The sequence below is a fragment of the Rousettus aegyptiacus genome, unplaced genomic scaffold (genome assembly GCF_014176215.1).
Source record: "Rousettus aegyptiacus isolate mRouAeg1 unplaced genomic scaffold, mRouAeg1.p scaffold_m13_p_11, whole genome shotgun sequence".
Lineage (NCBI taxonomy): Eukaryota > Metazoa > Chordata > Mammalia > Chiroptera > Pteropodidae > Rousettus > Rousettus aegyptiacus.
In genome coordinates, this window is record NW_023416286.1 from 57,035,323 (window position 1) to 57,052,673 (window position 17,351).

The 17,351-nt window shown below is 45.6% G+C and overlaps 1 protein-coding gene and 1 long non-coding RNA gene across 2 annotated transcripts; one reads left to right on the top strand and one right to left on the bottom strand.

The window, feature by feature from the left end:
- Positions 1–5,335: 5,335 nt before the first annotated feature.
- On the bottom strand, positions 5,336–8,916 carry LOC118609379. The gene is made up of 2 exons (XR_004953380.1): positions 8,837–8,916; positions 5,336–7,450 (listed from the first exon to the last, which is right to left on the bottom strand). It is a non-coding gene; the product is annotated as an uncharacterized LOC118609379 (long non-coding RNA).
- ZIC5 (Zic family member 5) lies at positions 7,295–16,197 on the top strand. Its single transcript, XM_016123211.2, has 2 exons — positions 7,295–9,075; positions 13,421–16,197. Exons 1-2 carry the CDS (start codon positions 7,602–7,604, stop codon positions 13,861–13,863), a joined length of 1,917 nt encoding a protein of 638 aa, XP_015978697.2. The 5' UTR covers positions 7,295–7,601; the 3' UTR covers positions 13,864–16,197.
- Positions 16,198–17,351: the final 1,154 nt, after the last annotated feature.

Genomic DNA, 17,351 nt, shown 5'->3' on the forward strand with positions numbered 1-17,351 from the left:
GGGATGAGAAATAAGAATGAAAGCTAGGGCATCTTGTCTGAAGGCCCAGAAGTTTGCCTGGAAGCTGGAGATTCTCGCCTTCCCTGAAAGGCGGAAATGTTCCTCCTTTCCACACACCTTTCTTTGTATAAAAGGGGATAGGGGAAGGCAAATGCCAAACTGACCCCCTAAGCAGACACGGACCTGAGAGAAAAAAAGGAAAATCTCCAGTCGAAAAGCCTGCCCTGCTACTTGAATAAAAAAAAATCGCCCAGTGCACACAGCCTTTCACACTTGTTTACTTTATTCATCAATTGATACAGGAGGGGTGGGGGGAGAATAATTGAAAAAGCTTACTCAAAAAATATTTTCAAAAGTATTTTATTAGAGTTTGGTAGTGAGAATAGCAGTTTTGCACATCCAAAACCTCCCTTCCCTTCCTTCTTTCAAGCCATCAGACTTCAATTTTCCTCCTTTCCCACTTTCTCGCCCCCTCCCCACTCCTCTGTCCCTCTCCTTACACCATTCTCTCCTTTCGCTTTGATTCCTCTTTTGCAGCGCCCGCGTTTCGGATTGGCACGGCTGGGCGCTAGTTCTCTCTGGATTCCGGGGCCCGCACGCGGCCGGATGGTGGGGCAGACGCCTTAATTCCCGCGAGAGACCCCGCAGGCTGGGCCCTCCTGGCTATTCTTTCCCGGCTCCAGTTCTCCTCTCTCTGCAGGACACAGAGAAGCTGAGCCAAGTTCAAAGTCACGTCGCCGTCCCCTCTTAGAAGTGCTTTATTTCTCTACAAACCGCAAAGCCCCTTTTCCTCAGACAGTTTTTTTTTTTTTTTTGGAAGGAAAGGGAAAAGAGAGCGCTCGAGCAAGAAAGCTAAGGCGGTGTGTGTGTGGGGGGGGACCTGCAAAGGCTTTCAGAGTCATTGCCTCAAATGTAGATTTGGTTTCCCTGACTGAAGGAAAAAAAGCGGCCAAGCTTCGCTCTGCACCATGTGAATGAATTCAGTTTTTCAACAGGTTTCTGGAAGGGCCCGCTGTGGCAGTATCAGATCCGCGGGACCCACAACTGTCATCATCGGGCAAATATGTCCCCTCTGTAAGTTTTCCAAAATTGTTCATTGGAGCTTTTACGGAGCTTGCGCCAGGCTGGCGAGACTGGTTTTTTTTGTTCGTTTGTTTTTCTGAATGTGGATGTCCCTGCATGGAGGGTCCCTAGGCGCCCGGGCTGGCGTTCTTTTCCCAAGTGGAGGGAATGGCAGTGCGACAGAGAATTAGCATTGTCTTCAAAATACAGAAAATCCCATCAAACACCCGGGCACTCATTCATTGAGCACCTTGTTGTGTTTGTGGGCCTCTGTGAACGGTTGACTGAGTTCTTTTGTATTATGATGAATATTTTGTGTGTACATACACATAAAAAATGTATATGTACACACAACACAATCACACACACACATAGGTACATCTTCCAGGAGAAGCTAAAAATAATCAAGCAAACAAAACCAACCTTTAAATTGGAAAGCAGAAACACTCGGTGGCTATACCATTCAAACTTTTCATTTCCCTCTTAAGGAAAGGGATGGGTATGGGGGAAGAGATGAAAGAAACAAATGTGGAATCAGCCTTCTGTATACTCCAGACCAAAAAAAAAAAAAAAGAAAAGAAAAAAAAAAGAAAAGAAAAGGATTTCACAGTATTTCAGCACCATCCTCCGTATCACAGACTCATAAATTCAACAAGATCATCAACAGGATATTAAGTTGCAGGTCACCTTTGATTCAGCTCTCTCAGCCACTCCTGGGCTGGGTGACCCCTGACCCATGGAGGACCACATGTGTGGTGGTGGAGCCCCCTCTGTAAAACCTACCTAAAACAAAAGTTCTTTGTCAGAGCTTTAGAGAAGTGTAATGTAAAAGACGGGGGAAATCTATAATATAAAAGAAGGGGAAATCGTGAAAATCTTGGCCAATGTCGTAACCTTTAAATGCCATTTTTAAGAAGGGGGAGGTTGAATGGAGGTGGGGAAGTATCATAGGGTAAGGCTCTCTCCTGTCTGCTAAAAACTTTTCCTACAGTTAAAATTTACTGTTCTGTAACTGGGCTTATAAAAAGTCTCTATATAAAATATATGCTCACCAGCCGTTTAGTGATAGGGATGCAAATGTTTGTGTATTTGTCATTAGGGACTCAGAAAAAATAATAGATGCCAACATTTCCATGTGACAGTGTGGTTTTGCAAAAGGAAGAAAACTAATTGTCCTTACTTTGTCTCCTCTTTCCTGATGAGAGTGTTTCTACTGCTGCAGAACAAAACAAAAACAAACCAAAAAACAGGATACATTAGCTTACATGAATGTGTTTAATTATTTTGAGGACTGTTATTTTTGGGTTTTCGGGTGAACTATATTCAGAGAAGCTGAATACCAGTGACAGGGAAGCATCTTTCTAATAAACTGCAGTATTATTGCAATACACTTTGTAATACGATTTATCCTGTCATTCATAAATTAACAACGCCATATGCCAACCATATTGCTTATACAAGTAAATCCATCAATGTGTCACTATTTGATTTATCTCAACAGCTTCTTCAAATATTGAAGTATAGATATTGGAAGGGGTGTGAAGTGAGAGACAACTACTCACAAAATTTGAGATTAAAAAAACCCCACCGTACCACCTCTGCTCTTTCTTTATTCCCCATCGAAAAAACATCCTACAGGATAAAGAAGGAAAGGGGAGAAGAACACATCCTGGAACCAATAAAAATAATGTTGGGTGATTATTTGAACCATGAACATACAAGGGAGTTTTGTGGTTCCCGTTTTGACCTTATAAGCATATTTTAAAATACGATGATTAGGCATTTCTCAAGAAATTACCACCCCTAATCAAATGTGGGTCAAAGGCCATTCTCCAACTACCCCCATCTCTGAGAGTAACTATGATTGATAACCAAATGAGAATATTTGATGACCGGCCAATTTTATTCTGCTTTTTTTTTTTTTTTTTTTTTTTTTAGTAATGGAAAAGTAAGAAGACCCCAAAATTCTTAAAGGTTTTTAACCACTAAAGACAGGTGGACACATCCAGTTCTTGGCTATCCAAAACAAACCCCAAACCCAAAGAATCCAAAAGTTTCAGTCATGGCTATACAGTCTCAATCTTCTGCTTAAAAAAATTAAATAAATAAATCTCATTAAGTCCATGTACATGGCACAGGGATCATAAACTTTAGCAAAAGCACATTTTTGGTTACTCTTAGCCCCACACGTATCAGTGAAGCCTGAGGATTCAGCTCGAACTCAGAGAAAAGGAAGAGAGGCAATACTCATACAGGGGCTCAGAGGGCTGCGGCGCTTCAGAGATCTCAGGACCCCTGGGCCGAGTGGTGGCTCCCACGGGCTTAGAACGCTAGTGGTGAGGGCGGAGATCTCGTCCCTGGAAAGTGCAGGCGGGGCAGGCAGCTTGGAACCTTACTGCCTAGACTCCTGGCGAGTCTGATTTTGGAAAAGCCCTAGAACCCAAAGTCTTCATCACTTCCGGCTGTGACAAAGATCAAATAAAATACAGCTTTGTGGGCCCCTTTGCCCACCTCACCTCTGCTTTAGAGAGTTCTCAAGTGTATCCCACTTTCTTCAGTGTCTCCTAATAACCTTCCCCCTCCTCGTTGAGCACACACTGGCACCCTTCGGCTGAGCTTCAAGTCTTTGGATCTCTTGGGTAACTCGGGGCACCGTGTTCGCCCTTGAACCCGCCTCTGACGTGGCCTAAATGGCAATAGGCGCTCTAGATCCGCTGAGCACCCAGACATTCTGCAAGGAGGCCGCCCTCGCGAAAACCACCCAGGACCGGTGAGCTGTAAAACAATTGCAAGGGCAATAAAAGGCAGCTGGGTGGGTCCCCCAGCTCCTTTCTTGTCTACCTCACTGTCCCCGACTTACCCCCTCCCCCCGCCTGCAGAAACAATCAAACAAAGGCTCAAAAGCCAGGAAATGTCCAATTCACTTCCTTTAGAGTTTATTAATTGCCCACACCCATCACAAGGAAACTTGGCTGTATTCAGTGACAAACGGAGGGCACCGGGAAGCCGCAGCCCCCCTCCACGCAGCGGGAAGCCGTTAGAGCCAGCCTGGGCATCTCCAGAGAACCGGTCCTATTGCCTCTACGCAGCTGAGAGCAGTGTGGCCGCCGAGTTCGGGCCAGCTCGGCGTTTACTGTACCTCCCAGCTTCCTCACGCCGTTGTTTGGCAGTGGGAGGAGGTTGAGGTTTGGGGTGTAACGGTGAAGTCTGGAAATTGATGCTCCCCCAAGAGCACCTGTTGACCCAAGAAAGGGCATTTCCATGTATTGCCACGTTACTGCCCTACACAAGCACTTCCGCTGCAAAAGCGCAGACAAGGGCATCAATTTTCAGGATCGGCTCTGACGACCTGCACCATCGCAGTAATACAGGGATAAATCCAGAGAAGGAAAACTGGCATAACGACTTCTATGGCCCTTGGTTTTGTTTGTTTGTTTGTTTGTTCTGTTTTGTTTTGTTTTAAACTAGTATTATTTTCTTCAGTGCCCTGGAAATTGTTGGTGTTTACTTAGGAAGTGTGACACAGTTACTGGGTCCTTAGAGACTCGGCATGTTAACGGGTTTTGATTTTGCTCGCAAATGGCTTGAAAAAGAAACAGTGCACCTGGGGTCAGGCGGGTCATCACAATAACAAAAACCGCGTCTACAAAATAAAAAGCTCTTTTAAAAAGAAAGGCAATCCCGGAAATCCACTGCGAGCCTTCCTGATGACCATCTAGCTAGGCCTATTCTCAGGTTTAATTGGCAGGCGGTTTATTGGCGCCTTATTGGTGTTGATTGAAATTTTGCTCCCAGTTCTTTCTTTTAAGAATTAGCATCTCAAGTCGATTTACCTGAGTCAATTATCTTTTTAGGGTCTGGGTTTAGTCATAAATTTGCAAATTTTATTAAACGCACTTTGTAAATATCCCTCTTCCCAGTCGCCACCCCAATCTCTATTATTTCCTAAGAAAGTCTTTCCTTTTTTTAAGGCTTCCATAAAAAGAAATTGATCAGGGAGCTATATTTGAATTAAGACATATTAAATCGATGACAGATACATATCATGCTGTGTTTAACAAGAGTTGTACAAGGAGGCGGGTTCCAGATTCCGCACGGCTCTGCTGCACCATTATTCACATTTTTACAGCCTTTCCTTCATGCCTTCACTCATTAAACCATTAAATTTCAGCAATTCAATAAAACAAAGCAGTTATAATTTTGAAGAAAAGCTATTTTGAAAGGAGTGGAGGTACTCATTTTATTGCACAATAAAAATGCTCAACAGTCCATATTAGAGGTTAGATTGTGTTTATTTTCTTCTTCATTCTTTTTGTCTTGTTTTTACTTATAACCTGTAACATTGAATGCAAAGCTGCTGTTATGGAAGTATTGCCACTCATTGCCAAGGAATTCAAATAAGAGGAACTCATTTGAGATGTTCTGAGAGGAAATGAAGATGGTGGTGACAATTCCAAATATGCTGCTTTCTCCATAAACCATTCATAGGGATGGCACAGTTCTTGCTCCACCTTTGCCTGGTTGACTTGAGATGTTTTAAGTCTTTGAAAATTGTGAAAGGACTTTAGCAATTCAAATACAGATGTGGATTTTGTCACTTGTTTGTTAAAATTTTTTCGTTGTGTTTGCACTCATGCCTTTCTTATTTCCGAGTGTTTGAACTTCACTGAAATTTAAAGCCCATTTCAAATTTGATTGTAGTATTTTCTTGGTTTGGCTGTCAGTTTTATAAGAGAAATGACATTCCCCAGGTTCCCAGGGAAGTTCCCTGTTAAACATTGTTCACATCAATGTAAATGGGGCTATCAAATCAGCCCTTTCCAAAACATTCCTTACCTCTTTCCAGGACCATCTCCCAGATGATGGCTTTATGTAGTTAGTTCATTTTTACTTGGTCCGAAAAGGAATTAACATGTTTTATGGTATCCCAAAAGAAAAAAAAAAATCAGTTTAGTCATTATCACTTTTTAACAAATAATTATAGGCAGGTCAGCAAAATAAAAATTAAAAACCCCAACTTTAAATTTGAGCATCTTGAAACATCACAAAATTTTAAGACACTTCTTTTTTAAAAGCTGATATGACACTTTCGGGCAGTAAGAACTGCAAAGTTTGGTGGATGCCCCATTTCTCCACCTCCGGAAAAGTGATGCAGCAATCTATTTCTCTTTATAAACTTATCTGATGGCAAATCACTGGAAAGATATGGGGTCTGCTGTTTTTAAAAGCCAGTTTTTATGGTTTTAAAGTAAGAAATCTCTCTTGCTAGATCAGTTTATTAGAAAATGATAACAAAATTATTCAATTTGTAAATAGTGAAGATATTGCTTGATATTAAAATAATTATTTTCTTGTATCTGTTCTAATTTGCCATCCTTTTGAAGAAACCGAGGCATACATGTGGAGTGCGTTTTGGACCGGGAGGAGAAATTCTGCTTAAAGGATACTTAGCCGCCTCCCTCCGGAGAGATGCTGTTTGGCCTGCCTTGCCACTGTATCTACCAGAGGCAAAAGTTAGAATCGCAGCCCAATGCTCCCACCCCACTCGCCCCATAGATCTAATTGGAAGTGGCAGATCTAGAACCGATGAGCAGTGAGATTACACTTTGAGCCAACTCCTTTGAGCATGTTGAAAAGGACTCCATGAGCTAAAAAGTCGAGGTAAAACGGTTCTTTTTGGGGAAAGATTTATTTTGACTTTCCTGGTTTTGCGGAGTCAACTCGCTCAAATTGTTTTTTTCAACCAATAGGACTTTAATATCCATCCTCATTCTGTCTTCTGTCTGTGTACCCTACATGAGTGTTTGGAAGATTGGGTGTCCTTCTCAAATAAGAAGTTTCTAGCATTATCTTTACAAGTACGATGATGGGCGAACATCTGTTCACCCTTCTCCTTCAGAGAACAGCCCAGGGCTCTTTCAATGGAGGAAGCAGAAAAAGTTTGGATGTTGGAAGGGACGCTGCGTGCGGCGAAGAAAAGGTTTGAAGTTGGGGCTCCTCCCCCCGCCTTTTGCTTCTCGGGGGGTTCACCAGCCTTAGCCATGCGGCGCCCTCCGGCCGCGTGCCGGCGCACGCTCTCTGCAAGGAGCATCAGGAAAACACGGAGCACTGCGCGCGCACGCCCGATGCAAACTTTCTGCAAGTGCAACTTGGGCATCCCCGGGGAGGCGGGGACGCAGGGCTCCAGGGGAGGAGGGGGCGCGAAGCGAAAGCGAAGGCGGCAGCGAACACCGGGGCGGATCCCTGCTGGGCCAAGGGCCTGAAAGGAAGCCAATCGGGCAGCCGCGGCTGCTGCCAATCACGCAGCTCTCTCCAATCCTACCCGTGCCATTTCCAAAAATCTCGGTCCCACTGTGCAGCTCAAATGTGGTGTTCGCTCTGCCAATCGCTGGAGGACAGAGTGAGAACAGGAATAAGCAGAGTTAGGAGGCCAGGACAAAGAAGTTAAAGAGTACCTAATATATACATGTTTTTGGAGGCGGGCAGAGGGAAAAAAGTCCCCCCAGTGAGGGTCTTATGGGTCTGATTGTGTAGCTCTGATGGAGCCCCCTTTGAGCAAGAGGAACCCGCCAGCGCTGAGATTAGCGGATTTGGCAACGGCTCAGGCCAGGCCTCTTCAGAATATGACAGGCTTCCAGGCGCTGGCGAGCCCGCCCGCCCACTCCCAACACCGCGCCACAGCTGCGCACCTCCGCCCTCCGGACCTGTGCGCTGACCCTGGCGTGGCCATCACTCCACTCGGACCCGAGCACATGGCCCAGGCGAGCGCGCTCGGCCTCAACCCTCCCTCCCAAGCGCTCCCGGCAAAGCTTGAGGCTCCGCCGGCAGCCGCCCGCGTTGCAGCCTCGGTCGCGCACCCCGGAGCCGGTACCTATCCTGGCGGCGGGGGCAGCAGCAGCACGCTGCCCTCCGCGCCCCCGCCCCCAGCCCCTCCTCTTCCTCCCTCCCCTTCACCCCCTTCCCCTCCCCCTCCTCCTCCTGCCCTCTCGGGCTACACCACCACCAACAGTGGCGGCGGCGGCAGCAGCGGCAAAGGCCACAGCAGGGACTTCGTCCTCCGGAGGGACCTTTCCGCCACGGCCCCCGCGGCGGCCATGCACGGGACCCCGCTCGGAGGGGAGCAGCGGTCCAGCACCGGCTCCCCTCAGCACCCGGCCCCGCCTCCGCACTCGGCTGGCATGTTCATCTCGGCCAGCGGCACCTACGCAGGCCCGGACGGCAGCGGCGGCGGGGGCCCGGCGCTCTTCCCCGCGCTGCATGACACGCCGGGAGCCCCCGGCGGCCATCCGCACCCACTCAACGGCCAGATGCGCCTAGGGTTGGCGGCAGCGGCGGCGGCAGCCGCTGCAGCTGAGCTGTACGGCCGCGCCGAGCCGCCCTTTGCGCCGCGCTCCGGGGATGCTCACTACGGGGCGGTGGCGGCCGCTGCAGCTGCCGCCCTGCATGGCTACGGAGCAGTGAACTTAAACCTGAACCTGGCAGCGGCAGCGGCTGCCGCCGCGGCGGCGGGCCCGGGACCCCACCTGCAGCACCACGCACCGCCCCCGGCGCCTCCGCCGCCGCCGGCGCCCGCGCAGCACCCGCACCAGCACCACCCCCACCTCCCAGGGGCGGCCGGGGCCTTCCTGCGGTACATGCGGCAGCCAATCAAGCAGGAGCTCATCTGCAAGTGGATCGACCCTGAGGAGCTGGCCGGACCACCACCGCCGCCGCCACCGCCGCCACCACCGCCCCCGGCCGGCGGCGCCAAGCCCTGCTCCAAAACTTTCGGTACCATGCACGAGCTGGTGAACCACGTCACGGTAGAGCACGTGGGCGGCCCCGAGCAAAGCAGCCACATCTGCTTCTGGGAGGACTGTCCACGCGAGGGCAAGCCCTTCAAGGCCAAATACAAGCTCATCAACCACATCCGGGTGCACACGGGCGAGAAGCCCTTTCCCTGCCCCTTCCCGGGCTGCGGCAAGGTCTTCGCGCGCTCCGAGAACCTCAAAATCCACAAGCGCACTCATACAGGTGGGTGTCTGTCCCCAGCCCCGCCGCCGCCGCCGCCGCCTCCCGCGCCGCCGCCGCTTCCGCCGCTGCTTCTCTTCCTCCTCCTCCTGCTCGCCTTAATTTTTCCCTCCTTCTGCTGCTTCTCTTCGCATACGTATAACCCGGACATGTGACTTCTTTTTTTTCTCTCCCCCCTTTTTTTCTATGAATAAGTAATTCGATAGCACACACAGGCCCTGCGCTGGGTTCCCACACGGTGGAGTTTCCAGCGCTTCCGCAGCCCCTCCGCCGGGACCGGCAACGCGCTCCAGCCGCCGCCGCCGCCGCCCCGGAGCAGAAGCAGCAGCAGCCGGAGCAGGAAGGCGCCCAGGACGGTCGGCAGCCCCTATCCGTCCGGCCCCGGGAACTTGGGGTGGGCGATGGGAAAAAGGGGTGCTGGAGCCGAAGCCGCCCTGGAGGCTCCTCACCCGGTGGCAAGCCCCTGCGCTCTCGCCACGCTCGGAAAAGCGGACGTGCAAGGGGCGCCTGGGATTTGCTGCGGTATTGGGGCCACCAGGCCCAGTTCGGCGTGGCTCTTCCAGGAGGAGCAGGGGCCCCTTCTCTCCTGGGTGGGGTGCAAAATACTAAAGGAAAGGGGCCCCTGGCGATCTCCCCTTTACTCACACACTCCCGCTCATTGTTACATACACTTTCACGAGCACACACTACGCAAACTTCACACACCCATATTCCTTCAAACACCCCACCCCCTTCCTCCCAGCTAGGACACCCATTCCTCTGACTCACTTTACACATACACCCTCACTCACACTATCTCGTTTACACACCTTAATACACACCCATACTCCCACGCGCCGTCACACAGCGCCATCACACATTTATCACATGCCCTAGAGGGTGCTGGAGAAGTTGGTTTCTGTCCTTTTAAAGACGGTTCTAGTTGGAGAACAGGGTGAGCCGCAGAGCCTCCCTGAGTCTTTGGGGTCTCCCCCAGCTGTAGAATTTAGGGGAAGTCCCTGGCGCCGTGGGGAGCCATCCCCAGTCCTGCCTTGGGGGTGCCATGGCCCGGAGCGAGGGCGGCTGCGGCATGGGGTGATGATGATGAGATGGCGCCTGTGGGTCGTGTGTTCCCTTTGAACGGACAGGCGTATTGGGCGGAAGCGCTGATGATCGCGAGCGCAGTCGAGATTTATAAGGAAAGACAATATTACCCCTCGGAGGACACTTAAGTAACTGTAGTTTACTTTCAGTAATTACTTGGCTGATTTATCGGCGCTGCGGCGGCGAGGAGGCAGCCGCAGGGCGTGGGCCCCAACGCCTGGCCAGCGGCAGGGGCCGAGAGCATTAGGGGAATCTGCAGGAGGAGCCAGTAACCCTAGGCTGGAGCTCCCGGCCGCGCTCCTGTCGGCTGACACCAGACGGGCCTTGCGTGGACCAGCGAGTGATGGGCCGGGAGCACGTTTTTCCGGGAGCTCCGTTTGCCTGCCTGGTTCTTTTCTAATCGGATCCGTCCGCTTAATTGTTTTTCCGAGGAAACTTCCCACGAGACTCTCATAAAAACCTTGGCAAGCTAAACCAGTTGCTTCCCCCTGTGCCCAGTACTTCTCGACTGGGCGAGGGCCTGGGGAAGCGCGGGGCGCGGGAGCTGAAGACCTAAAAGCAGAGCCTGCGGCCTGGCACTTCTCACCTTTCTAGGCCTCAGAGGGGGAGTGGACCGTCCATTCGCCGGACGGGAAGTACCCAGAGCCGAGGGCCCTTTTTGCCCTGTAAAGCTAGGAACTGGAAATTGATGGCGCGGAAACTGACCCGGGTCCCAGCACTCCAACCTCTGTGGGACAGAGAGCCTCCCGCTGCCCTAGACCGCGGCCCCCCAGGAGGGGGCGTGCGCGCGTGCTTGGCCGGGAGGTGGCATGCGGAGACCCGGGCCGTTTTGTTCTCTGGTTCCACGTCGTGCACATGGTTACATGAACGCCGGGCTCCTGTGACTGCATGGGCCTCGCCGGGTCTCTCGGGGAGGGAAGCGAGCACCTCTCTCGTTTATAACTCAAACCCGCGTCAGGTGCTTTTAGCTGTCCCTGGGCCGATTAGCCGTTGAATATTGTATCCAGAAACTACGATCGGGTTTACCTTCCTATGAGGCCGCTTTCCCTTTGGGGGGTTATCCGGGATTCCGGAATAGATTGATCAAAGGGAATAATCCCCCGGCCACTCCCGAAAACCCATTTCCTGACCCATGTGTGCCCCTAATTCCGTTTATAACCTTCCTCAGGGCGGGACTGAAGTTCTCTCTGGAGAGGGAACTGGTAGGATCTGAGTTACTCTCTAAAACTCTGTAAGTAAATTGTGACGTGACCCCTATGTTAGAATCTGAAATGTAAACATGAGGTCTCACCCTTTCTAGTTAGGAAGAATTTCCTCACTGTCTTTAAGTTCCCCTGAATAAAATAGGTAATTCTGTCACCCTTTTTTTTTTTTTACTTTTTTTATTCCTAATTTTCTACCTTTCTTTCCACTCCTCATCTCTCCTTTACTAAGTCAGTGTTGCTTCTCTTTATCATATGCAGTGGTGGAGCCAGCAATGTTCAAGCTGTTTATTCTTCACAGTACGGGATAAATAGCTTGTATGGAAACATGAGCATTCCAAAAAAACAACATTGCACATTTGCATAGGGTGAATAAAACTACCTAAATCTCTGTATTGAAGAAAGGCTGATTATAATTTTTTTTTTTGAAGAATGCTGTATTAAATTAGTAATATCTCTAACTTAAAGTAGAATACAGAAATCGGGACAAATAACCAATGTTTTGATAAAAAATCAGTTAACCTTGTTGCAGCTCATTTACAGAAAATTTTTAAAAATCGTGATAATGTGTTATGCTGTGTTCCCCCTCTCTCTTTATAGATCAGTATAGGAGGTGTATTTGAATAAATATTTAATTTCATTTTTAAAAAATATTTCAAGGTAGGGTCAGTTATATTCCAGGCATCGAAATGCTTTCAACTGTGTTAACGTACTCTGGCATTGAACCAGTTATCATTGGTGAAATTAATAACAAAACTATATTGAAATATTTGTATGAAGATAATTTAAAAATTCACCACCATATATTACACACAGTAAACTTAGTTTTTTTGTTTTTAAAATACATTATCCAAAACCAAGGAAAGGCCATACCTTGTGTGTCATCAGAGTAGCCACTGAAATGTGAAGAAATCCATGTTTATTTTTAAAATTATTTAAATATGAGGAAAATATTAATACAGTAATATGTATGAGATGACTTGTTCAGTTATGGACATCAAGTTCATAGATAACCAAGGTGAGAGGGAAAATTCATACTGTTACTTACTGTCTTCCTTTTTTGCTTTTTAATACCAAAGTGTAGTGTGGCTGAATTTCTAATCTTATTGAGCGTTTTCACTTCCAAGAGTAGGTGCCTTGTGTTTAAAGTTATTGTGTTCCTGGGGTGGTTAGAGTAGCTTAAAGGGATGATGGTCCAAAAGACTCTGGTAAATAGTAAGTACATCTTTTTTTGACTATTAAGCGATGTAGAAGGCTGTTAGAATAAGTGTACTTATGGCATCAAGTAAATGCCAGGTTCTGGCTGAGGCTTGTGTTGTTTATTAATGTTTGTTAAGGCCCTGTCCCACAAGGCTCTTAAATGCCCTGCAAGTTGTGAGGAAAGCTGATAGAAAGAAGAGGCCAATGGCCTATTCCCTGCCCAGCTAAGCTTGTAAAATATCTAGTGGTTGGATTGTGTGTTTCACGGGTGCCTTTATTTCTGAAGAGAACAGGATTTTGTTTTATTTTCTTCCCCTTTCCATAAGTGAAATCTTGGGGAACACTCTGAAACAAAATGCCATTATAATTTTACTGCACCACCCTCAGTTTACTTTTTAATTTAATGTGTTCATTTTTCTTCTCATTTCCTTATATTCTTGCCCTAAGCTGTGGCATTGGAAGTATCATTCTATCAGCATTTATATGGGCAGGCAGAGCTGCCTGTATTTTTTCATGTACAGAGCCTGAGGGGAGTGAGGACAGGGGTAGTCGGGTCCTAGTTGGTTTTCAATGTTACGTCCTGGAACATGGTTTAGCCATTCTTCCCCTGACCCCTGTGGTACTGCAGGGACTGACATCTAGCCTCTCACAAGCTCAGGTCCAAGGAGACCCTCCAGGCCAGGAGTCACCAGTCCTATCCCTAAAGTGTTCCTTCCCTGTTGCATCCTGGAACATAGGAATTAGTCTGGGAGTTGGTTTTCTAGAGAATGGGAAAATGCATCGTCATTTCTGCTCCAAGATTTCTCTTTCAAGTAAAAGGTCTCTAAAAAGCAATTGTTAACCTTTCCTATGTTTTGTTGCAGGGGAAAAGCCTTTCAAATGTGAATTTGATGGCTGTGACAGGAAGTTTGCCAACAGCAGTGATAGAAAGAAACATTCTCATGTCCACACCAGTGACAAGCCCTACTACTGCAAGATTCGAGGCTGTGACAAATCCTACACTCACCCGAGCTCTCTGAGGAAGCACATGAAGATTCATTGCAAGTCCCCACCACCTTCTCCAGGAGCCCTTGGTTACTCATCAGTGGGGACTCCAGTGGGTGCCCCCTTGTCCCCTGTGCTGGACCCAACCAGGAGTCGCTCTAGCACTCTGTCCCCTCAGGTGACCAACCTCAATGAGTGGTACGTTTGCCAGGCCAGTGGGGCCCCCAGCCACCTCCACACACCTTCCAGCAATGGAACCACCTCCGAGTCTGAAGATGAGGAGATATATGGGAACTCTGAAGTTGTGCGGACGATGCATTAGAATTCATTAGTAATAATAATAAGTAAAATAATAAGTGGAAGTCCTTGGACCATATCCTAACCTGAGACAATACCGAGCCTGAAACAAATCCGTGACTCAGACTTGCCACCGGGTCTAATTAGCCCTATTTATTCAGTATGAAACCCTATGGTGTTTGTACATTTAATTAATTTAATTAAGATATTTGGGGCTTTTAAAAAAAAATGAAAAAAGCAACCAAGCTGGACTTATGTTGCAGGGGGACAGAGCTGGGAGCAAATTGTACTAAGAAAAATGAATGGAGAGATTAATTAATCAAGATACACACTGCCAATGCATGCATGCATGCACACACACATATACATATATCACACACATATACATATATATTTCTTTTTTTCTTTCTTGAAGGGGAGAGGAAAAGCTTTAAGTCAGAACTTAACACAGCAACAAGGCCCTCTGCATTTCCTAGAGTGCCTCGCAAATGCCTTTGACACCATAACTCAAGCTTCTTTGGAGCCTCTTCACCTCCTATTTGGGTCCCAATTCTGCAAAAAGCCCTCTTGATTGTAAACCACACACTTGCTGCATTGCCAACATATCTTGGACTGTACCTGTGTCCAAAAATATTTGTAAAAACCTTTTAAGTTCTAATAGTTGTAATTTTTCATTTCTACTTTTATTAACTGATCTCACCCAAACACCATATTTTTATATAGGATTATTTCTTCAGTACCTTGCTTACATGATTAAAAAAAAGATGCAGCAACCTTAATAGATCTCCATATATTATGCTACTGTGATTGCTCGAACACAAGTGGATAGAAGAAATAGCTGCTGCAATAGACAACTGTGAAAATGATATTTTATAAAACAGAAGAAATTCAAGTGCTTTCTTTTTCCTCTTTTTTAAATCTGAAATAGCAGATGCTGCCTCCTTACTGTGTCCAAACTTCCTGTGTAGTAAAGAGCTTGTTTTAGATCATAAGTTCTTTGGGATGCCAAAATTAACAGGCAAGTCTAAGGATTGTGATGCTGGCAACATGCCTATTTTTTTTGGAAAACCGTTTTTAAAATAGGCCAATCTCTTTTATACTCTTGTATCAACATTTTAAAAAGCCTTTATTTTTTGATGCTTGAAAGTGCATTTTAATGCATTTTCTTCCACCTGAGCACTGAGCACACTGAACTCTATCCCATTTGAAAATGACAGTGTGTGAAGTGTATGATTTACATTAAAGGAGGGGAGGGAGTCGCTATACATATTAAAATTTTTAAAAGGTTTATAGTTACCACCAAACATTGATGAATGTGTGACCTTTGCCATAGCTGTCAAGCCAGGATAAAAAAGGTCAAGGACCTAGGACAATAACTCTTAGTCAATTTATTTTCGGTTGGTACAACACATCTAGTGTGCAAAATGTAGTCCATCATAAACATCATACAAATATACTAAAGAGCACTAATTTATCCTCAGAGACCCTGAAAACACAACCCCTCCCCAGGGTTTGTAGAAATTTGTTTTGTGTGCTGTGAGTTGTTTGATGTAGTCTTGTCATTTTTAATAACTTGTATGTGAACACTATTTGTACAGTTGAATTAATTTATTTTCAGACATCATCCTTTTTTTTTTTTTTCTTGGAAGAGTTCAAAGCACACCAAAGAATTATATTATACATTTTGGTGAAAGATTGTTGTTTATGATCCATGGTTTATTTAAAAAAAAAGAGAAAATGGAAAAATATATTTTTAAGCTTACTTGAACAATGTAATGTGAAAACCAGGACTCTTCCTGCATGTCTTTTTTGCATTGTGTTGATGAAATTATATATAGTTTATAGATATATTATATTACTAGTACAGTGGATGGTGCTGTCACTTTGAGAGCCTTTCAATGTTGTCTTCAAATTATTACGGTGAATATTGAAACATGCAGACCCTCCTTTATAAAGAAAAAGATGATAAAACTTGAATATAAAATAATTCTACATTTAAAAGTTTATTTGATCTTCATATTCACTTTCGAAGCTCTTTCAAATAGATAAGGTATGAACTTTGGGGGGATAATTTATGTGTCGTAAACTTATTAGAACAAAAATATTCCTGATTTGTAATGAGTTGTTTTATTTATACAACTTTTTCAATGGTAGTTTGCACTATTCTTTATTATTCTACAGGTTTATTTATTATGAAACAAAGGAATATGTATTTTATGTATTTTGCCATGCATAGGTTAACCCTGCCACAGATTTATTGGTTCCTGATACACCTAAAATAAAAAACTTAAAATGTGTACCTTCAATAGAAAGCAAGAATGATTATGGAGTAAAAAATTTAATAAAGGTATTCTTCCTATGTATTGCATATGTTTTACATAATGGCATATCTCTGCCATTCTTTTTGAAACAATAAGTTGCTGACATAGTGAACACTAGGTTCTCTTCCCTTGCCCTCTTCATGTCTTAGCCTCTCCCCAGGCTATAGAAGATGTTTACAGTTTGGTATAATTTATAATCTGATGCAGAAAACGAAGTATGTTTATGAAGATTAAGCCCTGCAGATTGCATGTAACACTAGCATAAATCTTAGGAGCTACCATATTCATTTGTTAAAATTTATATCCTTAGTGATCCTAATAAGTGAAAAATTAATTGTAGCATTTCTTTTGGTGCCTAGCCTCTAAAAAGAGTACAAAGGAATGTGGAAAAAGATGGAGGGACATTTAGAGGCTTCCAGACACAAAAGGAAAATCAGGAGCTGAGATGGGTATTGAGTTAAACATCTGAAGTTGAGTGGTGGGCATCAAATACCTCTTACATCAGGTGATGGGATGGGGGTCCAATTTTATTGTGGTTTATTTGGAAGTTGAGTGGATATAAGCAATTTAGCATTTTGGGGCAGGTTTAAGGAGAAATTAGCTTCTTTCATAGCAACAAGATATCTGAGTGGCTTAATATAATTGCCTGTTTACATAAAGCTAAATGTTTGCCTGTTTTTATGTTAACTGATACAAAACTAATAAAAGGCAAATAGTTAAAAACAATTGGTAGTAATGTCAATAAGGAGTTCTCTAAAAGGTTATAGTGGTTTTTAAAAGTCAGGTTTGTTAAATGTAGTAAAGGTGAAACAGGTTGCAAAGAGTTGTTTTAAGCCAGATAACAATAACCAGCACACGAAGGAGAAAAACACTCATCAATGAGGGCCCCAATCAATGGGAAAACTTATAGCTCTCTAATGAAGTTTCTTGTGAAAAGAAGGGTGACACAAAGCCACCAAGACATGAATCATTCATGGGAAATATAAAAGATAAAAGATATCTGACAATGAGCAGAACCTTGTATAGAGTGTATAAAACAAGTTTCCCCTTCTTATTTTCTGCTTTAAAACGCACAATCTCCCACTCCCAGCGTTCTCTGTCCAGTCTATAGAGTTAAAATTGACCACTGCTCGTCCTGCGCCACTTCAAAGTAATTTAGTCCAGAACGGAAGGCTTGGCGCTTGGACAATCT

Coding starts and splice junctions, on each gene's coding strand:
- ZIC5 (XM_016123211.2), top strand. CDS start 7,602: ATGGAGCCCCCTTTGAGCAAGAGGAACCCGCCAGCGCTGAGATTAGCG. Junction 9,076..13,420: donor CCACAAGCGCACTCATACAG/GTGGGTGTCTGT, acceptor GTTTTGTTGCAG/GGGAAAAGCCTTTCAAATGT.